This window comes from Chionomys nivalis, chromosome 20, assembly GCF_950005125.1.
Source record: "Chionomys nivalis chromosome 20, mChiNiv1.1, whole genome shotgun sequence".
Classification (NCBI taxonomy): domain Eukaryota; kingdom Metazoa; phylum Chordata; class Mammalia; order Rodentia; family Cricetidae; genus Chionomys; species Chionomys nivalis.
Window position 1 is genome coordinate 4,487,535 of NC_080105.1, and position 27,909 is coordinate 4,515,443.

At 49.3% G+C, this 27,909-nt stretch overlaps 1 protein-coding gene across 1 annotated transcript in view; it reads right to left on the bottom strand.

The window, feature by feature from the left end:
* Window positions 1-26,583, bottom strand: part of Med26 (mediator complex subunit 26) — a 40,890-nt gene extending 14,307 nt beyond the window's left edge. The window contains exon 1 of the mRNA XM_057752578.1: window positions 26,169-26,583. Within this exon, the coding sequence (XP_057608561.1) occupies window positions 26,169-26,240 (72 nt within the window). The 5' untranslated portion in view covers window positions 26,241-26,583. The remainder of the gene's footprint in view (window positions 1-26,168) is intronic.
* Between the last annotated feature and the right edge of the window lie 1,326 nt (window positions 26,584-27,909).

Here is a 27,909-nt window from a genome sequence, read left to right on the forward strand (position 1 = left end):
GGCCAGCTTGGTCTACAAGAACTAGTTCCAGGACAGGCACCAAAGCTACAGAGAAACCTTATCTTGAAAAAACAACAACAACAAACAACAACAAAAGAGTGGCATACAGCCTGCCTGCACTTGGACTGTCAGCTCTCAGGGTGAGTCACTGATCTATGGTGCCCATCACAAATCAGAACGAGAAATGGCAGAGCCACTGATCACAGGCAGCAAGGAGAAAAGAACAAATTCCCCAACACTGGCCCCCAGTGACATCTGTCAGATGCCAACAGGATGAAGTCATGGTCATTTTAACTGTAGCAGATTCTCCAGGCTGGGCCTAAGGAAAAGCCAGTATATTACCTCCCCATTCCCAACCACCATGAAAGTCTGCCCATTCCAGCAAGGGGTGGGCACATAGAGCCCACCTCACACCAGTTCTCTTGATTCTCTGCAATTCACACACACACACAAGCCAGTTCATGGAGTGCAGGGATCTAGGTTTTGCTTACTTCCACTTCAAAATATGCCTACCACAATGACACACAGCAGGGATCCCAACAGTAGAGGTCCCTCCCTACTGGGTGCCATGTTTACTCCAATACTACAAATATTTGAGGTCTCTCTTTCTGGGGCAAGTTGAGCCCTAAATACATCAAGTCAGTGTCTGGACAGCACACTTGTCCTGTATTCAACTGCTGCTCATGAGGGGTGACAAGGACAGAAATGATTCTCATGACGAACATGAACGTGCCATCCTGGAGTGGGCTGGGGAGACTCTAGCCAGGCACAGAGACCACTTCTGTTCCATTGAGGCCCTAGTCAGTAGTGTGGGCTATTACTCTTTCAAGCCACACTTTCTCAACAAGGCCAACTGGCTTTTGAGAATCTTTGCTTTCTTTCAAAGTGGTGGTCCTGGAAGGTGCCAGGACCACAAAAATGCTCTTCAGTCTACCTTCTTGGAAACCATTAGCTGATTCCAAAGTGTTATGTAAGGAGGTATGAAGTACAAAGCAGGCACAGACCGAACATCACAACCGCTGTGGGAACTTGGTGACAGGAAAGTTTCAAGGCAGTAAACACAGAAGTCTGTGCACTCAGGGGTTAGGATGAGGACACACCAGCAGGCTACCACAGCTCACTAGGCCATGAGGCATTTGGGAGGCTAGTGGCACTGGGTAGTCTTTAGTGGACCAGGACAAGGCTAGGTGCTCCACTCCCTACCCCTGCTAGACTAAGGGACCACACCAGCACTCTGTTCTGGCCCAGAACCAATTACATGCTCAACATGGTTAGAGCTGCACAAAGACCAGGAACTCACCATGGCTAAAAAGCTGGAGGATGGAGCCCTGTGGTGAGACTTGGGATCCCTGTCATCAAATGCCCAAGACAAGATACCCTGCAATAACTTGAGCATGTTAGTATAAAGTACAGACTGTGCAGAGACCAGTATCAGGCCTAATCTCAAAGGCTATACTGGATAGGGAACCAAGTCATTGGGGGGCCTCCTGTGTTCTGGTGCAGGCACTGTAACCATTTCCTGCGGTGTGTCCTAAACATCACGCTTTCACAGTACACACGCCTGCATTCCCCCCATCTGCACCTTCAGTGTGGCTCCTCCTCTGGTGTTTGACCCCACTTTCACAACAGCCTGCAGCCAGTACTGGAAAGCGTATCTTCACAATTCCTTCTTTCCCTCAATTTTTCCTTAGGAATCTGATCCCAGTGGCTCCAGTTGGCCACAAGCGTCCAAATTCTTTTCTGCCAACTGCTACTGCCTTAAGTGTTTTCAATCCTCAGCTGTGCACAGTGCTATCATCCCATCATGGGAATGGGGGTGTAAATGTGCTGTCTTCGAAAAGAACTATAGGAAACTGAGCCCTCCTGTTTGGCAGCACTGCCAAAGTGTCTGAACTGCCCTCCTGTCCTTGTCACTCGATCTGACTCTACACAAGCATGGCAGCATGTCTCTAGCAACCAGCAGGGTATGGGGAGGCAGTGTCCAGAAACTCCTACGGCTTGTATTTCTGATCCAGCCTCAACCAGAGAGCACCCATGGGTCCTTCCTTTAGAGAATCAGAAAGGAAATGAGGCTCTGCCATGTCCTACTAAGCAATCATCCCTTCAGGGACATGATGGCACCGTGTGGAGATGCTCCTGGAGTTTGGGGCAGGTCAGCAGGCTTAAGTAAACCCACCTCTCTCCTAAAGGAAAGGGGGTAACAAGGCCTAACTGAGTCTCCTAAGACCTTTCTCCTTTGTGCTGGTTAAGTGAGGCTTGGGATGAGACTCTACAGCTCATTGTCCCTTCCCAGCTGCTCAGTCCCTTTTACCTGTGGCCCTTGTGTGTGGCACCCTATGTTATAGCCCCAAATGGGCAAACAAGTCATGAGACAGGTGAGCCCAAAGGTTGTCCTGACCTGCCCTACACCTTGCTTGGGAGAGTCTGGTCTTCCTCACCACAAGGTCAAGGCAGCAGAGCTAACAGCAAGTCCACCAGACATGGCTAAGATGACGGAAGGGCCTGGACTTCTTTCTAGGACAGCTGGATGGGATTTTAAGACATTTGTATGGAAAGCATGGCCGTTCCCCCACTTCCCAGGAAGGGTATGGCCCCAGCTCTGCCTAGCACGATCTCAAATGCCACATGTCCAACAAAGTCAGACTATTTGGCAGCTCCTCTTGAAGGGGAGCAGCTGTTGCCACTATTTCCCACTGTCCTTCACAACACTGAAGATGAAACTCAGCCAAGAAGGTACATCCCTTTAATTCCAGTCCTCAGGAGGCAGAGGCAGATCTCTGAGTTTGAGACCAGCCTGATCTACAAAGCAAGTTCTAGGACAGCAGGGTTAGAGAAACCCTGTCACCAAAAACCAGCACAGGCCAGTGAGATGGCTCAGCAGATACAGCATTTACTGTGCATGCCTGATGATCTGAGTTACATCTCCAGATGGTAGACTGAACAAATTCCCAAAAGTTGCCAATACACACACACACACGCACACACACACACACACACACACACACAAAGGGACATAAAGCCAAAGTCAGAAAAATGTAATATATTCACTAAGAAATAAAACAGAAAACAAGTTTTGGACCTGACTCCAAACTCCTGAGCAAAATGAGGGTGACAGTGCCTTCCTTACCAGGTGGGAATACAGGTACCTAGCTGCAGAGCATACACAGTCCTTGCTATTTAACCCTTGCCTAGTGCTTATTCATATTGCCAACTTCTGGTTAGACACCCCCTCCCCCAGTTTTCTGACACAGTATCTTGCTATGTAGCCCAGGCTGGCAACCTGAAGCCCTGCTGTGTCCTGAGTTCTCATCCAACTGTTCCAGATTTTCTTTGGGAGCTTCCCATAGAGTAGGGAATAACAATCCTCAAGCCCCGCCTCCCAGTGTCCCTTGCTGACGGTAGAGACAAGTAGAATGTTCTAGGGCACACAAACACCTAAGTAGGGAGGAGGAAGAAGGCAAGGCTAAAGTAGAGAAATATGAGGGACAGAGAGCCTGTGCTGTGCTAGTGTGTATGACAGAGGACCAGAATTCATCTGGTCCTGAGGAAGCTGGGTATCTCAAGAATTCACAGTAGGGCAGACATGAGTGAACCAGACAGCAACTCCCATCCTCTCTGAGAAGTAGTCCAAGTACACCCAATTTTCCTGGCTCCACCAGCAAAACCCAGCAATGTCCCTCAAAACCTGCATCACTAGGCTGGCTAAAGAAAGGTCTCTTCCCCAGCTGTAGGGTCAGTGCTCCAGGACTCTGAGTGAGGACCACAGCACTCTGCCCTGAAGCACAGAGTTTCCACCAAAGCATATAACTAAACCACCCATCACAGAAACAAACTCCTTCCTGCCCTCAGCTGTCCAAGACAGAGAAGCACATCCTGTATGCTGCCATTGGCAGCAGCAAGCACAGCAGCTCTAAAGCAACCAGTCCAAGAGAACAAGACCCCTTCCCTGGCACCTTGGGGCCTCACTTCCATGCCCTTCCTGCCTCCAGCCCTGAACCTGTATCTGGAGTCTCAGGATATACACAGCTGGTGCAAAGAAGCCTGGCCTCTCATCAGAGTTAACAGCAATCCTCCAGGTTCCTTAAAATGCACAGCAGCCCCACATCTGACCAAAAACTGTTCCTACCACGTCACCAAACCCAGAAACTTCTTTCTAAACTTCTAGCTACTTCCCAGGCCCCTGCCTCTTGCCTATTAATCTCCAATACTACCTTCTTCTCACACCTCTGCACTATTCAAGCATGAGCTGAGGTGCCTCTGGGGTCCTGCGGCAAACACAGTGTATGTTTGTATGGGGGGGCTCGGGCTCAGTGGAAGTAAGCAGGCATTACTATACTATCAAGCATTTCCTCCACAGACTTCACAAATGACTGTATCTTTTTAGAAGTAGCCAACCAAGGAACTTAGAGGTCACCTGACTGATCTGGCTGGGATCAAACAGTTGGGGTTGGGGCACAGGCAATCTGATGGCCATGCACTGGCTCTTGTCTGATTGCTCAGCTCCCTTTCTCAGCAACACACAGCCTGTGGCCTTGAAGCACAGCTTACTGCTTACCTCAAAGGGCACAGACGCCTGATAAAAAGTACTTCAAACAGTGCAGGCAGACAGGGCTGGGTTGGGGGGCCTCCAATGAGGGGCAACAGAGGGAGTCTCTTAGAGACGAAGAGAAAGTGGGAGTGTACAGGCTGATCAGGAAGGGGAGTCATGTCCAGAGAGGGTGGGTAGACAGCACCAGGCCAAGTGGGATTCAGGGTTTAGGGAGAAACCTAAGGCTATGCTCTGCCTGAGAAGTGAAAGGCTCAGGTTTAAATAGCTCACTCTGGCTCTAGTAGAGAATGCCAGGCAGACAGCACTGGCTAGCTTCAGGAAACGAGATGATGGTAGGCAGAAAGGGGTTAGGGTGTAAGCAAGGGAAGGTTCCAGGCACAGACCAAAGAGCCCATACCACACAGGCTACTAAGATAGGAGGCTGCATATGCGGGAGTGGAGGGGAGTGACTGAGAGACACTGAAGACCCGGTGTCAGTACATGCCAGCTGCTCAGGGAATGAGGGACACCAGAGTATGATCAACCAACAAAGACTACAGTCTTCAAAAGGCACAGAAATGCCAGAACAGGGCCTGGAGGCCTTCTAGTTCCCTATGCGTTCAGGTCGCCTCCAGTAACCAACTATACTGCTTGGAACTTCCACCATCTGTCACAACTGAACAGAGCCTAAGGTGGGTTCTCTCTACCTGTGCCCTCTCCCGTGAGATGCCACACTCTCCCCATTCAACAACCTCCATCTCCCCATGACCATTTCAAGATGACCATTTCTGGGTATACAGCCTATAGTGATCTGAATGAGATGTCCCCTATAGTTTCAGGTACTTCAATACTTGGTACCCAGTTGGTGGCACTTTGTAGGTAGGTTTAAGAGTAACCTTGCAGAGTCACACAGATCTGCAAGTTCAATGCCAGCCTGGTCTACACAATGAGTTCGAGAACAGCCAGGGCTGATACGCAGAAAAACTAAAACAAACAAACAAAAAAGAGTGACCTTGCTGGACACAGTATGTCAAGAGGAAGTCAGGCTTTGGGATTTCAAAAACCTGACACTATTCCGTGTGCATGTGTGTATGCATGTGTGTGTTTGTAGTTTAAAATGTGAGCTTTCGCCAGGCAGTGGTGGCGTGAGCCTTTAATTCCAGCACTCGGGAGGCAGAGGCAGGTGGAGCTCTGTGAGTTCGAGGTCAACCTGGTCTATAAGAGCTAGTTCCAGGACAGCTAGGGCTACACAGAGAAACCCTGCCTCAAAAAACGAAAACAAAACAAAAAAGTCAACTTTCAACCGCTCTAGCCACACCTGCTCCCTCTGCTCCACCATCATGGACTCTAACCCTCTGGACCATAAACCCAAATAAGCTTCCTTCTCTATTGGTCATAGTGTTTATCACAGCAACAGAAACAGACAAAGTTGGTACTAGGCTACTGTTGTGACAGGCCTGACCATGCTGGTTTTTTGGAAGAATATTGAAGACTGAGACTTTGAGCTAGAAAAAATGGTTGAATGCTGTACGCGCGGCTTATGAGCCATGCTAGTAATAGCCTGAAAGACAGTAGCGCTAAGAGTAATGTGGACTGTGAAGGCCCAGCTCAAGGTTTCAGAGGGAACAGTATCAGCAGTTGGGCTGGAGACCATTCTTGGAATATTTGGCAGAGAATGTGGCTACCTCTGCCTTGTCTTAAGAACTCCGGAGGCTAAACTGGAAAGCAGCAGTTTCATTTCCTGGCAGAGGCAATTTCAAGGCAGCATCCCATGCCTGCCTGCTGCCATGCTTCCAGACCACGATGATGTCAGACTGAGCCCCCCATTTGTATTTATTTATTTTTATGTGTGTTGGTGTTCTTTGCTCAAATGTATACATGTGTGAGGCTACTGAATCCCCTGGAATTAGAGTTACGACCGTCGTGAGCCACCACGTCGGTGCTGGGAATTGAACCCAGGTTCCCTGGAAGAGCAGCCAATGCTCTTTACTGCTGAGCCACCTCTCTAGTCACTCCCCTGGTTTTTGATAAAGGGTTTCTTTGTGTAGCCCTGGCTGTCCTGGAACTCGAACTATAGACCAAGCTTGCCTTGAACTCAGAGACCTGCCTCCCAAGTGCTGGGATTAAAGGTATGCACCACCACACCCAGCTTGATGGTGTTCAGCTCTTAACTTGTTTTGGAGAGGCAAACTCTTCCTTCAAGAAGTTGCCTTGGCCTTGTTTTAGCCGGGCGGTGGTGGCGCACGCCTTTAATCCCAGCACTAGGGAGGCAGAGGCAGGCGGATCTCTGGGACTTCGAGGCCAGACTGGTCTATAAGAGCTAGTTCCGGGACAGGCACCAAAGCTACAGAGAAACCCTGTCTCGAAAAACCAAAAAAAAAAAAAAAAAAAAAAAAGAAAGAAAGAAGTTGCCTTGGCCTTGTTTCAATCACAGCAATAGAGAAGTAACTAATACACTGCCTACAGAACCCAAACCAAAAACCTGGACCAGACAGACTACACTATACGACAAGCGCCTAATGGCAGCTGCCTTGATTTCTTGGGGACTGGGCAGGCACTCTCTCCAGGCCCCCAGGAGAGAAGTGGCAAGTCTAGAGCCACAACAGCAGCTCTACCTCTGAGTTCCTTCCCACACCTGAACATGGCTGCTTGAGTAAGGCAGCTCCTAGCAGAGCTGTGAAGGCCACCCATCCTGCCTGCAAGGGATACCCACATTAGCTTCCCCTGCAAATCTGGTACTGCGGATTTCTCCACCAGGCATTTGTAGTGCCTTATAGGCCTATGTTATGTGCCTTCAAGCACACGGGATAGTCAGCTCTGTCAGTAAGCCTCAGGAAGCCATTTCAGGAGAGCGACTCTTGCTGCCTATCAGAGTATCTATTAAGCCTATCAGAGAATCTATGAAGCTTCTATTGGAGGAAGCCACAAGACATGCCATGGGAAGTGAACTAGCTGGAGAATAATAACTGAGAGAATCCCAGAATTTATTTTCTGGGCAGGGACTTACTGTGTTGGCCAGACTGGCACTAAACTCCAAGGCTAGAGCAACCTTTCAGCCTTAGCAGTCTCAGTGCTGGGATACAGACTGTGTATGTTAGTTTTTTTGTACAGTTGGTTTTCATACTGGGTTTTTCTGTATAGCGCTGGTTGTCCTGGAACTCACTCTGTAGACCAAGATGGCCTGAAACTCACAGAGATCCGCCTGCCTCTGCTTCCCGAGTGTTGGGATTAAATGTCTGCACAATTACTGCCCAGTTCCGGCTATGTTGTTTTTTTTTTTTGTAAACCTGACACAAGTTAGAGACATCCAAGAAGAGGGAAGCTTAACTGACCTGTGGGCAAACCTATGGGTCATTTTCTTGATGGATGAGGGAGGGCCCAGGCCACTGTGGGCAGCAAAACCCCTGGGCAGATGGTCCTGGGCTATATAAGAAAACAAACTAAGCAGGCCAGGAAGAATAACATAGTCAGTAAGCAGCCATCCTTCATGGATCCTACCTTGACTCCTTCTGATCACAGACAAATACCACCACCACCTGCCACCACCAAGTTTCGCTTGTTTATTTGGTTTTTCGAGACACAGTTTCTCTGTAGCTTTGGAGCCTGTCCTGAAACTCACTTTGTAATCCAGGCTAGCCTCGAATTCACAGTGACCCACCTGCCTCTGCTTCCTGAGTGCTGGGATTAAAGGCAAGCGCCACCACTGCCCGGTTTCTTTTGTTTTTGAGACAAAGTCTCTATAGTTCTGGCTGTTCTGGGACTCCATATATAGACCAGACTGGCCTCAAACTCATAGATCTACCTGCCTCTGCCTCCCAAGTGCTAAGATTAAAGGCTGCACTACCTCATCTGTGTTGTCTTACAGTTCACTTAAAAGCTGCGCATACTACCTCCTAATGTTCTGGGCCATATCCTCTATATGTGGAACATATTCTACACTCCTGACATGTCTTTCTTTCAAAAGACAGGACACTGCATCAGGGACAGTTGTCAGCAGTGCCTTAACTGCTGTATACTGAAAATCAAGGAGAATCAAAGAAAATACTTAGGCAGAAGATATAATATCCACAGTCCCAAGTTCACAGGGCCACTTGTGGATGCCCAAGGCTCTTGGGAGCTGTGAACCACTGGGAGTCATCAGGCCAGTGCTGGAAGGACTGCACTAAGAAGGAATAGAACGCTGGGGTGCACAAGGCTTGATGGGACTCACTACTTCTCCCACCTGCGGCAGATCTATGTAAATTCTACCCACACCCTCGTTCTGCTAAGAGGGTCCTGGGGTAACTTTCTCACTGGAACTAGAAACTACTCCATTATTGTGACCACCTTCACCCAATCTAGGAGGCACACACTGGGCCACCACTGCAAAGACATAGCCCCAAACCTCGGGAAGGAGGCTGCATTTTACAAATTTCCAGCAATCAAGGCCTGCTCAAGACCTAAAGGTTCAGAGCTAGACTTGGGGGAAGGGGAAGCTTGGAAACATGTCCATTCAGGACCTCTGAACTTTGTCTTCTCTAGAGGAACTCAGGAAAACACACCTCATACCTCACCGTGCTCAACAGAACCAGCTGCCTACAGGCCATTACCAACTTGCGGTGCCAGGTGTGAACTGAAGTGACTGTGGCTGAATGGGTTTTTGAGGACGGAGAATATCCTCTAAACCACTACACTAATCAAACAGGTGTCAGATGGCTCAAAATGCTGCTCAGAACAAAGACAATAGAGCACTTCATCCTAACGTTCAAGACGTGCTTCAGATTTCTATCTCAAAGTGAACTTGAAACAGGTGCCTGTGCTGTTAGGAAATAACAGGTCCACACAGCAGCCTGACGGTGGTGGCTCACGCCTTTAACCCCAGCACTCGGAAGGCAGAGGCAGGTGGATCTCTGTGAGTCTGAGGCCAGCCTGGTCTACAAAGCTAGTTCAAAGACAGCTAAAGCTGCTACACAGAGAAACCCTGCCTTGAAAAGAGAAAGAAAGAGAGAGAGAGAGGTCTATAAAGAGAACTGTGGTAACTGGACAGACAAAATTAGGAGAACTTAAAAGAGAAAGGCACTCATGGGCATGCACTTTTATTTTATAAAATGTATTTATATGTGTGTGTGTGTTTTATTTGTGTGTATATATGTGGACCACACCATGCCTAGTATTCTTAGAGTCAGAAGAGAGCATCCTGGAACCGTAGTTGCAGGTGGTTATTTATAAGCTGCCATGTAGATGCTGGGAACTCCATGTCTGCTAGTTTTGGGAGGTGCTAGGAATGGAATCAGGGCCTTGTGCAAGCTAGGCAAATGCTCTATCATGGAGTCTCTTCACCCAACCATTATGATTGGGGGCACACAGAGTGAGCCTAGCTGCACCCCTAGCTCCTCACACACATATCCAGATAGGATAGCATGAATAGCAGACTGGAGATACAGGCAAGTGGGGAGAAGAGCAGGTGCAAGATTCTGAGTATGGAAGGAGATGGGCACAGTAAAGACCCATGAGTGTTGGAGGAGGCGGCGAAAGGTTCGTCCTCCAGATGAAGACTCTCAGAAGGGAGCAGTGGCAGTTCTAGGCCCTGTGGCCAAGTACTTCACCATGTTTCTTTCTTAGCACAACAAGCTGAAGCCTTCATGTGATGGCTAGATGTGTTCATGAAAGATCTGTTATCCCACAGGCCAGCTCTGCCTCTCCATCGTTCATTCCAAATGCAAGTCTGCCAAAGACCAGGGCATGCACTCAGTAGTGCACCAACAACCAGACAGAAGCATGCTGTAGCGCCACCTCTCCCAGAGTACACCATCCAGAGCCACTGGTCATGCCCACCTCCAGATGGGCAAGGTCAGGTGAGCATGGCTGCCAGAAGGAAAGGCTCCTGTGACTCTAGGCATTTGATTAACCAGAAAAAGAAACCCATGCTGCTGGTACAAAGCAGCCTGAAGATGCAGTGAGTATGGGTTTCTTCTCTGAGAGCAGCAGAACACATGGCATTCTGAAGCCCAGTTAATTCTGAGTAGCCCAGTGGTGAGGTCAGTCACCTGGGTGGAGTGGCCAGGAGATAAGCTGCTGGCTTCCAAAGGGGCGGTACCTGCTCTCCAACATAGGGGAAAGCCATCTGCACATGCAAGTACAAAGCCATCTATCTGGGTTATACCCTGGAACAGGGCTGAGACCTGAGCATTCAATGCTAATGATGAAGAAAATCAAATCACACCATTCCTGTTGAGGAGCAAGCAGGTACATAGCCAGAGTCGCCTGTCCTGCCCCTTCCTCATAGGGCTCACATTCCTTCTGGGGCAATGGTGTTGATGCACTAAGAGCTATGCTGACAGGCCAGGGAGTAGGCCACTTAAGCCTTATAGCCCTAGAATCTCCAGTCAAGCTTCAGACCAAAAACGACCAACACCCCGTGTCCCAGTTCAGTCTGCAATGAATGTAGTCAAGGAGAAAGAGGAGAAACATTCCAGAAGCCAGTTACAAGAGGCTGTTCTGCAGCCTGCAACCCAGTTAGAGAAACAACAAGCACCAGGGCAGCCAGTTCTCCACCTGCACACACCAAAGCTTGTGCTCTTCAGCACCATGGGAGTCCTGTCCTATCCAAGCCAGTAAGGGTGCCAGAACTGCTCAAGAACCTTGGGAATCAGTATCAAGAATTAAACTGAAGAAAATAAAACTCTCAACACTATTTCCTGTGGGTTTTATTTATCCCATAATTTATCGCAGCTTGATTTCTGTAGGTCCTGGTGCATACATTTGGAGCAAATGGTGGGGAGCAGGCAAGTTCTTCCCAACCTCACTTAGGATTCTGAAGCCAGCCACTGGTGGAAACACAGACACGCTAACAGGGCTGTACTTATGAGTCTGAAGTCTTCAAAAGCCCTGAAACTGTGAATGAAGTGAGTTTGTTTTTGTCTTTCATGTGCATGTGTATGTTTGCATGTGTAAGTGTGTATACTATGTATGCATGTGTGACAGTCAGAGAACAACTTGCAGATATCAGTTCTTTTCTGCACTGTTTGTGTCTAGGGAGAAGTCAGGTCGTCAGGTGTACACCTTGCCAGCCATTTCCTCTACAATACAGTATAGCAACCACACACATATTGTTCAGCCTTTACTGGGTGCAAACCACTGAGATGATTCAGAACATATGCAGCTGGCCACAGTGCTGCATACCAGTCACCATAGCACTTGGGAGGCTAAGGCAGGAGTGTCAGGAGTTCAAGGCCAGCCTGTTTCAAAACCCCAAAATACATACATAAGTAAATCAATTATATGTGAGTATTTGTAGTTGTGTACAGACTAGGCATTTTATATAATACACTTTAGAATCCGTGTACCTGGTACCCAAGGTTCTGGAACCAACAGGAGATGACCAGGCATAGGCCTGACACACTTTGTCCAGTGAGTTTCTCTGAAGAACTCACCACTGTTACACTGACACCACATTGCATGAATGAGTGATTGTTTTGAAATACTTGAAATAAGTCTGAATGAAATTAAAATCCATTTATACAACTGTATTTTACATTCATACAAACGAAAAAAGGATCTAGGTCTAGATCTGCCAACGCCTGTAATGTTTTGTTTTTGAGACAGTAAGTATCTCACTATGTAGCCCAGGCTTGCCTGGAACTCAGATTCTTTCTACCTCTGGGATTAAGGTGTGCACTACCATACCCAGCTCTAGCAAAGTTTCCAACACTGACCAAGAAGAAGTTTCTAAGTCTTATTCTCGCTTGAGTTATATATATTCTTAACACAAAAAAAATTACTCTTTATGGACATAAATTAGTCAGGGGTGGTGGCGCACACCTTTAATCCCAGCACTCAGGAGGCAGAGGCAGGTGGGTCTCTGTGAGTTTGAGCCCAGCCTGCTCTATATAGTAAGTTCCAGGACAGTCAGAACCACAGAGAGACCATGTCCTAGTCAGGGTTTCTACTGCTGTTATGAAACACAATGACCAAAAGCAAGTAGAAGAGGAAAAGGGTTTACTTGTTTTACACTTCCATTGTAGTCCATCACTAAAGGAAGTCAGGACAGGAACTCACATAGGACAAGAACCTGGAGGCAGAAGCTGATATAAAGTCCATGGAGGAGTGCTGCTTACTGGCTTGCTCAGTCTGCTTTCTTATAGAACCTAGGATCATAATAGGCTGGGCCCTCCCCCGTCAATAATCACTAATTAAGAAAATGCTTTAAATGCATGCCTACATCCCTATCTTATGGAAGTGCCTCCACCTCCCAGGTTTCTCTGTGTAGACCTGACTGTCCTGGAACTTGCTTTGTAGACCAGGCTGCCTTGAACTTGGAGACATGTCTGCATCTGCCTTCTAAGTGCTGGGATTAAAGGCATTTGCAGCCACCACTACCCATGGAACCATAATCCTAACTCCTTCCTTGTGGGGCAGGAAAACAGTGCATCCCTCACAAGCACGATGACTAAATAGTGACACCACCATCACACCTCAGACCCCACAGGATGACACTAGCCCCGTATCACAGTAGGCACTCACGCCTGGAAACATTAAGACACTCATTCCAAGGTTAGCAGAAAGCAACTGAGATGACCAAGAGCACACGCACTCATGCAGGTCCTGCCCAACAGCATGCACAACCTTGTCACTCAGTGAGAGTGGGTGACACACACAGGTCAGATGTACCACAGGAGGAACCAAGGTTCTCCAAGGTTCTCCAAAGGACCTGCCAAGTCCTCACCATCATCCCCACACTGCCAAGTTCATGCTATAACCAGGCCTCATGAAACCTTACTCCCCCCCCTCCCAAAAAACCTAATCCATTCCCCTCATCTTAGGCACTACTGTGCTCAGGAGCTGATCCACCAGCCAAGGCCTGAGTTTGAGCCTAGGAGTCAAAGCACTCACACAATTCTGTCCTGACTCTCATTGTTTGAGGGACAGAAAAGCCAGCTCCAAGGGGGAACAGTCAGCTCACTCAGAAGGCCTGACCCAGCAGCAAGCGTCTCCCACCTCTCCCACCTCCGCCAACGCCAACCCCACCAACAGAGCGCTACGACTTCCACAGGCTCTCCTGGGTCGCAGTGCTTCCCCGATCTAATCACTGGCCAGGAAGACAGAGCCCTATGACTTGACCAGACCGAGGTGTGGGACTGGATGGCAGTGGAGCTGGCTATTGTATTCCAGTCTCAACAGCCTCCAGAGCCAGTGCTGTCTACATCCTCCTGAGAAGAAAAGGCTGTGAACCTATGCTTTTCCAAGGTGGAAGGCAAACAGTGAGGCCAGGTTACAAGTGAGACAAACTGTCTTCAACATATGCCGTCCGAGGAACTGAGGATCCTTGGTAGTCAGCAGTGGGTCCCAACAGGTAAACAACCCAATCTTGGTTTGTAGCAACTGGCTCTGAGACTAACCAAGAAGAGATACAGGGTCATATGACTAGAAGCCCCAAAATTTAATCTCCTGAAGTAGGGGATCCCAGGATCATTTCAGGTGGCCTAGAATGGTAGATCACAGCACCAAAGAACACAGCTCAGCACACTCAGAGCCGAGATGAAGATGTACCTACTTGATTGCAACTGGGCTGCTGGAAGGGTGCTGGACAGATGAGGCCCAACACCACAAGGAGAGAGCTCTGAACCCAGGTAAGTGCTTCATGTGGTGCTGGTATAGTCAAAGTGATGGGTAAAGGACAGTGGGTCCCAGAAGGGGATACACACAGAAAGGGAACACCAACATAGTAAGAAGGCAAGGGCTAGGGCTCACTGTGAGGCTGCATCATGATGGGGACAAAGACAATGCAGCAACCCAGGAAGGAATTCTGGGGTGACAAACAGAGCGGGTACTTTGGTGCCCATGGATGTTTCATTCTACAAATCCAACAATGCCACTTTATACTCCCTATCTGGTGGGATAGAAACCATATGCGACGGGAGCCAGGTCATGTCCCTAGTTCCTGGAAGGACTAGTGCAATGTGAGCACCTTCCACAGCAGCACCCCATACATGCATAACCAGCCAAATGCACCACAAAGTGTGGTCTCTCTAATCCCAGACCAGACCAGGGTGGCCAACCTGTTGGTCCTGCAGTCTATACCTTCATGACTCTCTTGGGGAACCTACTGTGTTTCTATCTGCACAGTAGATCCTGCTTCTTCTAGAAACTTCCTGTGGGCATTAGCACTTTCTTACAGCACCCCCCTTCCCATATCTGGACAGATGCTCCTGAAGAAGCTCCCCAAATTGGAGATAAGACAGTGATTCCACACAATTGCCTGGGCTGGTCCAGAAGGAGCTGCTGTTCTTGACACCACATGGAGGAAGACCGCCTATGCTTGAGGACCCCTCCCCACATAAATGATTACACTGAGAACAACATAAAATGAAGTTCCCTCCCCTTCTCCCACCTCAACTTTAACCCCAAACTACAGTGATGACTCAGCTTCGGGAGGAGAGAAAAAGTGAGTGAGAGCATGGCAGCCTGGACTGGGGACTCAACATCCCATTCCTGGGAAGTCAGTTCCAGGCCCTTCCTAGGTGGCCACCAGTTGTCAGAGTGGGAACTCAGCTACTTCATTTCCTGTGACAGCAGCACCCATTCACAAACCTCCTTGGTATCAGCTAGCCCCAGGCTGCCAGCACCTAGCAAGAGCAGAGTCACCGGCTCTCATGCAGCCCAGAGCATACAGAGCAAGAAAAAGCAGTGGCCACACAACAAGCATCCCTTGGGCCTGTCGTCTGGTCAACCTAAGGGAAGCCGCAGTCCAGAAGCACAGGTACCAGTTTCCAGTTCCCCAGATTAACCAGGGAGATGGGAGAGAGGAGGAAACAGACAGGGCAATCAGACCAAACCAGACCTCCTGCTCCCAAGCCTGGGACTCCTCAATCCACACAGGCTGTGGGCTCTGGCCTGGGGCCCTTGTGTGGACTCTGCAGTTCCTCAAGCACAAGGAGAGATGATTTGCAGCACCAAGGGACGCTCAACTACAGTGAGGGCCAAAGTGGCAAACCACCATACCTTCACCAGGACAAGCTAACAGCTTACTTGGCACCTGGGGATGATCACAGACAAATTCAGAGCTTGCAGTAAAACCCTAACAGGCAGCACTTAGGCCTCTCTTCTTGCAAACCACCCTCCACTTACTCTGGACTTTCCATCTCAGTTGGACTCACTGGCCCTCCAGAGATAGCTCTCCAGATCCAGCCATGGGCCCAGCTAATTGATGGCGATATCACATGAGACTTCAGGGTAAAGCAGCAGGCTGCACTGCTAAGTTAGCCAAGGATGTAAGAATGGGTGTCCAGTCACCAGCCAACTAAGTGAATGTTGGAGGAAATGATGAAAACTAGTGAGCCAGAGGCTTCCTTCCCATCTAACAGAAGGTCCCACGACAGACACGCAGGTAATGCCAGGCAGCATTCACCCTAAGTGGATTCCAGGATGGCTAGTCCTGAAAACAGACAGGCTAGAGAAGGTGGCTTAGCCAGTAGAAGTGCTTGCTGCCTGCCCCATGCAAGTCTGACAACCTGAGTTTGACCCCCCCCGCCCCCCAAACCTACATAAAGAGAACTAATTCCACAAAGTTGTCCTCTGATCTCCACATGAGCGCCCTGGTATACCTGGTCCCTGTATTCCCAATAAAAACTTTTAATTGAAAAGAAAATGCTAGCTGTGGTGGAGCACACCTTTAATCCCAGGATTCAGGAGGTAGAGGCAGGTGGATCTCTGAATTCGAGGCCAGTCTGGTCTACAGAGTAAGTTCCAGGACAGCCAGGGTTACACAGAAAAACATTGTCTTGAAAAAGAAAAGAGAAAGCAAGCAAACAAAACAAAATAAGACAGTCTACCATTACCATGATAACTAGAGTTCATCCCAAGGAAGATGTGGCCACCTGACCTGAGCCAGGCCAAGATTTAATGAAGGAAGTGAGGCACAATAAGTAATCCAGGAGACAAACTCTAGGCCCTTCCAAGAGGCTATGTCTTACTGATATACATACACAGTCCCTCAATGGCTTGCTTTGTTGTCACACGTACCACAATTATTGGGTCCACCCAGCTCAGGTTCGAGTGGCTACCACCTTGTCCCTCACACAAGACTGAGCACATGGCTACTCAAAGAGTGCAGGAGCTGACCACAGAAAAGAGGACAGTGGAGTCAACATCACTATCCACAGTCCTCTCAGCAAATCATGAACCACTGATGTGTACACCACAGAGCTCCTGACCAGAGTCAATACAAGCCAGTCAACCACCAACAAATCACGTGGCATAAAGGCAGAGGGCCAGGGGTCGCTGCAGCAGTTAGACCTCCCTCCTTTCTTCCCTCAGTAGTGACATTATTCAGTAGTGACACTGAAGGGAAGTCTATAGGAACATGGTAAAAACCAAGACTCCAAGTCTCTTCTATGCCCAAGCATTTTAAGTAATAGGCACTCAGTCTGTCTGACTCTCCTCTCAGTTTATCAGGAGGTAACTGTGGCCTGGTCTAAAGACTGGAACGTGAAGCTAGGCATGGTGGCACATGCCTTTAATTCTAGTACTCAGGAGACAGGGTTAGGGGGAATCTCTATGAGTTCGAGACCAGTGTGGTCAACATAGCAAGTTTCTGACCAGCCAAGGCTACAGCTACAGCAAGACCTGTTTTAAAGCAATAAAACAAACAAACAAACAAAAAAAAACCAAAAAACAAACAAACAAAAAAACCAAACTGGGACACGAACAGGAGGCAGAAAGGCATTCTGAGTGCCCACTGGCCTCTCACAGGTAACAGCGCAAGCAACCAGCACAAGGACCAAGCTCCAAAGTCAGCCTGATTCCTAGCCATGTGGCCACCAAACCTCAGTTCCCAGAGCAGACAGCTGCCTCACAGGATCTCCACACATGTGCTCTGAAGCACTGAAAGATGGCAGGACCTGATATTCACCTGCTCACTTAAGAGCTGAGAACACAGCTCCAAACCAGCCCCTTTCCCAGACAACCCAGCAGGCACTAGGAGGAGCTTCTAACCCCATAAAAAAGGCAGAAAACAAGACCCCTTAATCAAAGGTCAGTGTGGGGCAGGCCACTAGTTACAAGCACTTGGAAGGCTGAGGAAGATCCATCCCTTGAGCTCAGGCATTCAAACCTAGCCAAAACACAACAACTAGGGGAAAGTGGAAAAAGATGGCTCAGTGATTAGGAACACTTGATCTTCCAGTGGTTCAGCACCCATGTTATATGACTCAAAACTACCGGTAACTCCAGCTCCAAAAAATCTGGTCTCTCTCTCTCTCTCTCTCTCTCTCTCTCTCTCTCTCTCTCTCTCTCTCTCTCTCTCTCTCTCACACACACACACACACACACACACACACACAGTGACCTGTCATAGTGGTGTATGCCTTTGGTCCCAGCACTACAGATGCAGAAGCCAGACTGGTCTACATAATGAGTTCCAGGACATCAAGAGCGACACAGGGAGACATTACCTCTAAATGAATAAGTAAACACAACAACAATAACAATGAAAACATGTGCCGTGAGCTTGGTAGGGTTTTAAATAATGAATGTTACACAGGAAGAAACGTGGATTTCAAAAAGAATGATTTCCAAAAAAGAGGGAGCTATGGGGATAAATGGAGCTCCCCACCAGAGTACGTACAAAATTGATTCCCAGGTGTCAAACACAGGGGAGACCAGCTTTCTCATCTAAGACGATTCCCAGCTGAAAATGTCACTTCAGAGCCACACCCAAACTTGAGAATTTTAAAAACAACAACAAAACATCTACACAAAGCACACAAGAGAGGACAGGAGATTGGAAAGCTGAAATGAAAATGAGTTCTTGCAGGAAAGGAGCCCAGAGTTTAAAAGTGAGTGAAAGGGATATGCTGGAGAGACGGCCTGCAATCCCTATGACCCAAGTAAGCTCCAGCACAGCTCACACTTCTGGCAGCTCCAGCTCCAGGGGATAGGATGCCCTCTTCTGGCCTCCTTAGGCACCTGCACCAATGTTGCATACACATCACTCAGACACATAAATATATATCAATTTTCATTTTAAAAGTTTTTTTTCTTGCCGGGCGGTGGTGGCACACGCCTTTAATCCCAGCACTGGGGAGGCAGAGGCAGGCGGATCTCTGTGAGTTCAAGGCCAGCCTGATCTACAAGAGCTAATTCCAGGATAGGAACCAAAAGCTACGGAGAAACCCTGTCTCGAAAATCAAAAAAAAAAAAGTTTTTTTCTTAAGTAAAAGAGGTAACATTGCAGGAACCAGGAAGTGAATAAATATGTATACAAGCAAAACACTTCAAACCACTATAGTGGAGCCTCTGAGCTAGATCCTGGCTCTTAGGACTGAGCCCAAGCTTCAGGGACACCCAGCACTAGTTAGAGACCCAGTTTGCTTAGTCTCTCCTGGCCCCTTAGTTGAAGACAAGTGCCTCCTTCCAGGATAAAATAGCACGCAAATGCCTAGAAGCCAGTGTACTCATCTAGAGACACTGGCTGTTACAACTGCTGCTGCTGCCAACAGAAGACACCATGCCTATCTCTGAGCTCAGGAAAAACCTTTTTAAATGTTAATTTATTTATTTTGAGACAAGGTTTGTGTATAGCCCTGGCTGGCCTGGAATTCACCGTATAGACAAAGTCTGGTCTGGAATTCAAGAGATCCTCCTGCCTCTGCCTCCCAAGTGCTGGGATTAAGGCCTGCGCCACCAAGGCCAGTAGAACTCTCTGTTCCGATGGCCCCTGGGCTTCCACTGGATGGATCCAGGATAGTGATGAAGCTGCCTGGCATGCCAGAGGGCACATTACCTCACCTCACCTGAAGAGACTCTCCCCACAACAATCCAGAGAGAACCACAGAAGTAGAGGGCCACCACACAGCCCAAGGGTCCTGGTGACCCTGGATTTTTTAACTAGCTGACAATCCAAGACAGCAGCCTTAAGGGCAGCAGGGTTTTCTCCCAGGATCCCTATCTTCTGCCCTTGGTCTACACTCACATAGTACCAGTTGCCTGGAAGGCTGAGTCAAGAGTTACAGGCTAGCCGAAGGCGGAAGAGCAAGACGACAACTAAAACAAGAAAATGAAATTTTAGCCTCATCCCACGTCCACGTCCTCCAGGAGTCCTCTCAGATAGCTTGAAATGTACACAGCTCCATCTCGGAGTCCACGGGACAAACTGCTCAGTTTGTCCAACCAGACTACTCCTTCCAAGTCTGTTCCCCTCACACTAGAGACAAACGAAGAGCTAACCACCTGCACCTGCTATAAAACATTTAATTCTGAACTTCTAGATGAGAGTGCATCCCACAGAGCCATTTCATACTCTCAAGAATTCTACCTTGGGCCAGTGGTGGTGCTTAGGAGACAGAGGCAGGTCGATCTCTAAGTTTGAGGCCAGCCTCGTCTACAGAGTGAGTTCCAGGATAGCCAAAACTACACAGAGAAACCCTGCGTTAGAAAACAAAATCAAAAAGAATTATATATTGGGCTAGAGAGATGGTTCAAAGACTAAGAGCTCTTGCGGCCCTTACACATAGGACCTGGGTTCAGTTCCCAGCACCCACATGGTAACTCACAATCCTCCCAAAGCACATTTATGGTACATATATGCAGGCAAAACATTCACCCACATAAATTAAGTCAATCTTTTTTTTAATTAAAAAAAGGTCTAGTTGGATGGTGTTGGTGCATGACTTTAATCCCAGCAATCAGGAGGCAGAGGGACCCTGACTCTAAATAAATAAATAAATAAATAAATAAATAAATAAATAAATAAATAAATAAATAGGTTGGCGAGATGGCTCAGCAGTTAAGAGAGGACCCAAAGAGGATCTGCACCCATATCAAGAAACTCACAGCCACTCCAAGGGACTTGATGCCCTCTTCTGGCTCCCCAGGCACCTGCACATATGTGGTACACACACACAAATTTTTAAAAAAGAATTCTACCTTTGGCAAGATGGCCCAGCAAATAGAGGCAGTGTGCACAAGCCTAGCAACCAGAGTGCACTCCTCTGGAATCCACATAAACACAGAAGGGGAAAACTGACTCCACAAACTTGTCCTCTGACCTTCACAGATGTGCCTTAACTTGCAATTCTCCCGAGAGAGAGAGAGAGAGAGAGAGAGAGAGAGAGAGAGAGAGAGAGAGAGAATCCTACTTGCAAATAAGACACAGGGAAAGTGTTCCATTTGGGCTCAAGAGTTGCAGCCCTAAGGTCAAACACCGCACCTCAGACAGTCACACACAGTACACCATTTTGGCCTCCTCCTTGCCAGGCTCCAGGTCCCCAAAGGCAGGGAACTGAGTGCACTCAAGTCTGCTTACTACCCAAAGCACTATTAAGCACTAGAGAGAAACAGTCAACTCCTCAGGCACCTTTTCAGATTTACCACAATTCTCTATCAACCACAAGCCCCTTTGGTGTTGAAGATGTAACTGTATGGCCTCCCAGACCTAAGACTGGGGGGACGTTTAGACACAGTGCAGCTTGTCACCTCACTAGGAAAGGCATCCTATTTCATAGGACCCTACATTAGAGAACACATGTGTCCTGAGAATGAAAGGAGTGTAGACATAGTAAGGCCACCCAGAAAACACATTGCCTGCTTATTACCTGCTGAACCCCAAACTCAGCTGCCTATTCTCACAACCAGGTATAGGGTCAGGCAGCCTCAGGACAGCTCACTCCCAGGAAATGAAAAGGACCAGCCCTAGCTACAGGAGTCTGTTATGAGAAGCAGACAGTCTCCCAGCAGTCAGGCTGGGGCCAGTTTGGTATCTAGTGGTGCTGAGGGCTGCTGGAGCAGATGCCCCTTCACCCAACCCTGATCCTGGCACCTTGAGATATCTGTCTGGCACACATAGCAATATCCTAAGTCAAGGGACAATACAATATAATACTTTGTCCAGGACAAAAGTCCCTTCTTCCAGGTTAGTGTGGGGACAGCTCTCCAGGCCTCTAGGGCCTCCAACTTTGAGGACCACCTAAAAAACTATCTGAAGACAAAGTCTACCTTCTGCAGAGAAAAAAAAAAATCAAACAAAATCTGATTCCAAAGTGAGATTTGTTACCTTGTTTCCCAAAGTTAGAACTGCCACACTGATCTTCTCCCAAATCCTAGTTACAGCAGAGAACAAGAGGTATACCACTGCACAGGACCAAGCAGAACTGACACACTCAGTTCGTGCATCCTTTTTCCAGCAGGATCACTGGCATTTTAAGTTAGTATCAAGAGTTGTCACCTTGCAGCAGAAAGCAAAGCTGGAGCACAGACAAGGTACAGTTCCATGCCTACTGGCACTGGGAAATAGCCCCTGCGATGCTATCATCCAGCTCCAATCACATAGTACTAGCAGGCCAGCCTTCCCTACTCAGGAAATGCATAGCATAGGCTCAGGACACCCTTCCACCAGGCTAACACCCCAACACGACAGGCGCTAACTACAAAGGGTGCTCTGAGCCAGAGTAGCAGCAAGACCAGCATGAAAGCAAACTGCCTCTCTGCTCTTCACACCAGCTCACCCCTGCTTTATGCCTTGACCAAGGTCATGTCTCCATTTCTCAACCACACACAATACTATTCAGTGTCAAAAGCGTTGTCACTTAACCCTGGGTAAGTCCCCAACTCTGGTCCAGTCACCTTACGTGAAGTTGGTAAGAAACAAAAGCATCTTGTCCTCTCCTGTCCACAGCAGACACCACTAGCACTAGGCTATCAGAAAGGCAAATGGCTTCATCCCACCTCCCTTTATGGGGCTGTTGAGAAGAACAGCCAGGGTGCCATACAAACTAACTAAGGGTGTCCATTATCTTCTTCAACAGCTAGAAAAGATCATACAATCCACCCTGCATCAATTCCTGAAGCAAGCACACAGGAGAAGGCCTTGCAGAACAACTCGTTTAGACCACAGCAGCCCTCCCAGATCTGAACCGAGGCCTGGAAGGAGCTCTTCCACGACTGCCCACTAGTTACTTTGCAGCAAAGAATTTACAGGCCAGCAGAGGCAAGTGGCTCCAAATGACAGCCATGGTGACCGCTTCTTCTGGAGTGAGAAGAAGAAAGCAGCTCCTGGGATCTCCTGTTCCAGAGTCTGGCAGTAGCAGTAGCTGGATCAAGTCCTCCTTTACAAGCCTTCTCTGGCCTCCCACTGTGACCCAGGGTCACAAACCTGCTTTGACAAGCCCCATCCTAGACCACTACTTAGTTTTCCAGGAAGTTGTACTATCCCTCCACAAGGTCACACCCACATTCTCCACAGACACATCTCAAGTCACCTGTGATTTTCTCAGTCATCTAGGCTCCAGATAGGCCCTTCCACAGCTGGCCTTCAGGACACAGAGCAATCCCAGGGCTTCTTGAAAAAACGGGGGCTTCAAGGCAGCTTTTGAGTCACAGGTTCAAGAGTTGAACCATCATGGAGAAAGGGGTCAGGACTCTTCTCTAGAAAAGGAGGCAAGACACGGAACAACCACAAGGAGCCAACATCTCAGGAAGACACAGCCCAGGATTTCCTCAAACAGGGAGGGCACCATTAGGACTAAGAACCCTGTCACTGGCCAAAGGGGGACTCACTATGATTTCTGTGAAAGATTAAGTCATACCACTGACCTTTACTTTCAACAAAAGACACAAGCAGACCTACAACATACTTTAGAGACTGTCAACACCCTGAGCTCACACACACTGAGGTGACTGAAGCTCTCATAGTTCTGGAAGTCTGTTAGGGGCTTTTTGGAAGGGAGAGAGGAACTTTCTGAAATACAGGCCTGGCAGAAAGGACAATGCTTGCTGTTTTGAGACTAGAACACAGAGCAAAGATGGCTTTCCTCTGGATACCTCCTGGATCAAGAAGCTGGGCAGACAGATGTCATTCCCAACTTCAGAGGCTGTGGACAGTAGGTCAGCTGCCTAGCATTGACTTTCCAGCAACAGCTAAATTTGTTAACCATAATTGCACGCTCAGAAAGGTAAGCGTTACATGACACCAATCTTTGTCACTTCTCTCTGAAGAGGGTTAATTTTAGTGTAAACTCTTCAACTCTGTCCCCATTTTTGTATTTTTTCCACGAACAACTTAAATATGTGTCAATTACCAAGTAGTAGAATTCATAACTGAGCAGAGCAGAGCAGAGGGCCCTGTTTTAGCACACAGCTCTTACCTGGGTCCTGAGCAATCCGGAGAAAGAGCAAATGCTTGGGTACCTTTCAATGCCTCAGGAAGAAATCAAGGACTGTCCTCCAGGCTGAGTTCTACCAAGAGGTCCTGCAAAGCCAGCACCTGTCACATACACCTAGCAGTGTTCATGGATGGTCACTGACACGCTGCATTTAGGGAAAAACTTCCCTTGACACTCAGAGACAAGTCCTCGACTCCAGCTACCACAATGAGGTCACTTATCACTACAGTCCTTTGAGATATATACTCCACTCCAAGAACTTTACCCAGAACACAATGAGTATAGTAAGAAAAGATTCAAGAAACTAAGTTTGGGGGCCAGGCACTGCGGCACATGCCTATAATCCCAGGGTAGAGGCAAGCAGATCGTCTGTGAAGCCAGCCTGGTCTACATACATAGTGAATTCCAGAGATTCTGTCTTAACTCCTGCTCCCCTCTACCCCACCAAAAAAAAAAGAAAAAGAAAAAGAAACTAAAATTTGCCCCCACCCACTTTTTTGGTTTTTCGAGACAAGGTTTCTTATAACTTTGGAGCCTGTCCTCAAACTAGCTCTTGTAGATCAGGCTGACCTCCAACTCACAGAGATCCACCTGCCTCTGCCTCCCAAGTGCTTAGATTAAGGCGTGCGCCACCAACACCCAGCTATCTTCCTTCTTACACCTCCAGAAGAACCCTTTTAGTCAGAGCCTTAGCTAGCATTTGGACCCCCAAGGTCCCTGTCCCATGTGATCTACAGCATCATGATGGCATGTCAAAGCACTTGCTGATCCCAACACTCTCCCAGGCAGCAGTCAGATCCCTGATAATTTCTCAGCAAAGGAGTGAATATACAGGACTTAAGAATTATAGTGTGGAAGCTGGATGGTGATGGTGCAAACCTTTAATCCCAGCACTTGGGAGGCAGGGGCAGGCAGATCTCTGAGTTCGAGGCAGCATGATCTACGAAGTGAGTTTCAGGACGCTAGGGCTACACAGAGAAACCTTGTCTCAAAACAAACAAACAAACAAAAAATTACACTGTGAACATTGTGGCTTCATAAAAGATGCAAAAGTCACTGAGGCTACATTTTCATATTACTTGTTTTATCTTTTAATATCCTAATCATGTAATTGCAGCAACATCAGTCACTAGACACCCCCCAAAAAAAAAACATAAAAAAAGACTTTTTAGAAGAGTTTATCTAGCCTGTCCCTACTCCACCTCCAAAGATGTCTAAAATACTTGCTAAATCAGTATCAAGGTGATCCTAATGGGGCCTGAAGATCAGGAAGCCGAGAATTACTTTGGATCTGTCAAGCAGATCTTACAGAGATCAGGACACCTCCATTTCTACCAAGACTGCACAAATCACTGTGAATTCTTCTCAACACATCAGAACACAGCACATTGCTAAGAGTAACAAGTCAAGCATAGGTAGAACCTCCCTGCTTAAACCGCAGTTACCTGGCCAAGCCCAAGATGATCTTTTTTTCTTCCATCTCAAGCATATTAAAAAGTGATCTCAAAGGCCACTTCCTGGTCTCCCATCAAGCATTTCATACCTGGATGCCTGTGCATCTTTCCACGGCCCTGCTCCTGCCTGTAACAAGGACTCCCCCTCCCAACATTGCCAACAAACCTTTGAAAAAAAAAACACAAGGACAGATGAGATGCTCATACAGGAAGAAAAGGCTGCCCCTCTGATCATAGGACCCTTAGCAGAGGGAGATGAGACATAAAGTGACCCCTTACAGCTAACTCTCGAAAGCTATGAGACCAAAGCATCAGGCTGCGTTGCTCAGGTGAGGCAAGAGAGATGGAAAGAGAACCGGAAGGTAGGGGAGAGAGAACAATCAACTGTGATGGGCAAAATTCAGTACCAAAACTGGTCAGACATACAATGGTGCATTAAGGCCAAAAAAGGTAACAGAAAGGATCCCACCTTCTCCAGGGTCGTCTTTCCTAAGTTGTGACCCCAGGAAGAGTTTAACCGAGGTTATATTCAGGTAGTCAAAAAGAGAGGGGAGACTCTCCAGGGATCCCAAGCTGCAAGGCTGGGGATAAGGAGGGCCTAAGGTTCTCCCTGAACCCAAGAAGGCGATTTCAGCCAAAAGACCGAAGAGGAAGGAAGGCCGAGACTCGGGAGACGCGGGCTCTCTGAGCCATCGAAGGGACACTAGTTGCTTCCCACCCTGCCCCCCCGCAAGGGGGTCGAGAGGCAGAGGGGCACGGTGGGGAGCACCAAGGGCGGTCAGGCCGAGACAACCGAGAACCAGCCATCTGATCTCAATCCCGAGCGATCCCTCAGTCCAGGCCGCGCGAAGCCTCGGCCTCAGGTACCCTGAGCCGCCGGGCTGCCCGCCTTGCCTGCGGTCCCCGGACCCAGGAGAACGAAAGGCCGAGATGGCAGCGACTGTGGCGGACAGGACGCCGCCGGGAGAGGCCCCCTGGCCGGGGTTGCGTCGGAGGGGGAGGGTCCCGGCACATGCGGCCTCGGTCCCCGATATCGAGGCAGTCACTTACGTTGCTCTGGGAGTCGATGGCCTGCAGCAGCCGGTCCCTCATCTGCTGCGGAGACGCCGGAGCCGCTGTCATTGCCTGAGCCAAGCGGGGGGGAGCGGCCGGGCCGGCGGGCGGGCAGGCTGAGGCGGGGGGACGCGGGTCAGTCACTCGCCAGCCTCCGGGAACGGAGCCGCATGTTCCCCGCGGCGCCGGAGGAGGTCGGGGCGCTAGGGGAGATGGCGGAAGACGGAGGGAAGCGGAGGGGACCGGAGCTCAGGCCCCGGACCGCCGCCGCCGCCACCGCCACCGCCGAGCAAGGAGGAGGAGGAGGAGCCGACGGAGGAGCCGCCGCCACCAACACCGCCGCCTCGAGAACCAAACTCCAGTGAGCTGCCCCAGCGCTGAGCACTCTGGGTAACCCGCGCCGCACGCAGCGTCGGCGCCACGCTGAGGAGGCTGGGAGATGGGGGCCGGCGGAGACGCTGGATTTGGAAGGGGCCGGCTCGTGAGCCGCTCCCATTGATTCTGCGCATGTGCAGGCATGCGCAGTTATCAGGTCGCGCCGCCCCTCTGCACGGCCGGACCCAGAGAGCCGTTGGGAGGCAGTTGGGCGGGGCAACAGACGCTGTCCAGAGACCACGCCCACTCCGGCCCGGAGGGCGGGGCTTCCTGTCGGAAGCGCCCCGGACGGCTCCGGGAACTCGGATTTGTCCTCTGTCCTGCCTCGGGACGGCGGCGTGGGATGAGGGCCTTCTGCTCTCAGAAACGAGGAGATGGTACGGCCATTGGGACGCTAAGGAGGGCAGCGGTTGCACCGAGACCCGCGCTACGTGGACCTCGGCGGAGTTCTACGCAGCCGCCGCCGCTGCAGAAGCCCGAGGCGCGGGTCTGCAGGGCAGTGCGTGTCCCCATGTGACCGCGCGCAGAGGGGACCTAAGGGCAAATCTGAGAGCCGCCGCCTCCGCAGAGCGCGCGAACCTCCAGGGTCTCAGCGACGCAGTCAACTCGGCTCTGCATCCGTACCGGGCGCGAACACAGGAAGAAGCGCCGCTCATGTCGCCGGCCTGAGGGGCGGCCAGGCCCGAGCTGGCGGAGCTGCAGCCCGGCGTCTTTCCCTTCGCGTTCGCTTTGCGGCTCAGGTTCCGGAAAACAGAAACTCCTAACCGAGGAGGAAAGGAAGCGCCAAGGTCACCTGGAGTTTTAGGTCAAACCAAGAAACGGAGGATGTCAAGTGTTAGGGCTCCGGGTCTCCTGTCGCTCGGTGGCGCGGAGCTCTCCTGTAGACGTTGGGGTGGGAGGGCGGGCTCCGAGTTTAGCGCACTGTATTTCAGTGGCCTCGGGAGAAATAACTTCCGTTTTGTGCCGTTATCTTATAGATCTAGACTGGAAATGGAAGGGAAACAGGTAATGGAAACCGCATGTGCTTCTGAGAGTTGGGAGACACCTGTTAATTTTGAATTTGTTGTACTTTTAGGGAGTATCCGATGGGGGTGGAGGGAACCAAACATTTAATCCCAATGCTCGGAAGCAGGAGGATCTCTGGAGTTCGAGGCCAGCCTGGTCTACATGGTAAGACTCTGTCCTTCCCTCCCCCCATAAAAAAAAAAATAAAAGCTTTATCATGGCTGGTTGCTTGATTCTGCACCTGGCAGAAGACTGCGTTGCACTAGTAGAGTGAACACATACTTCTCACAAACACTCTCCCTGCCTCGTGTTTGGAGCTCATGGTGCTAGTTGGAAAGCAGCCCATTTTGAAGGTAGA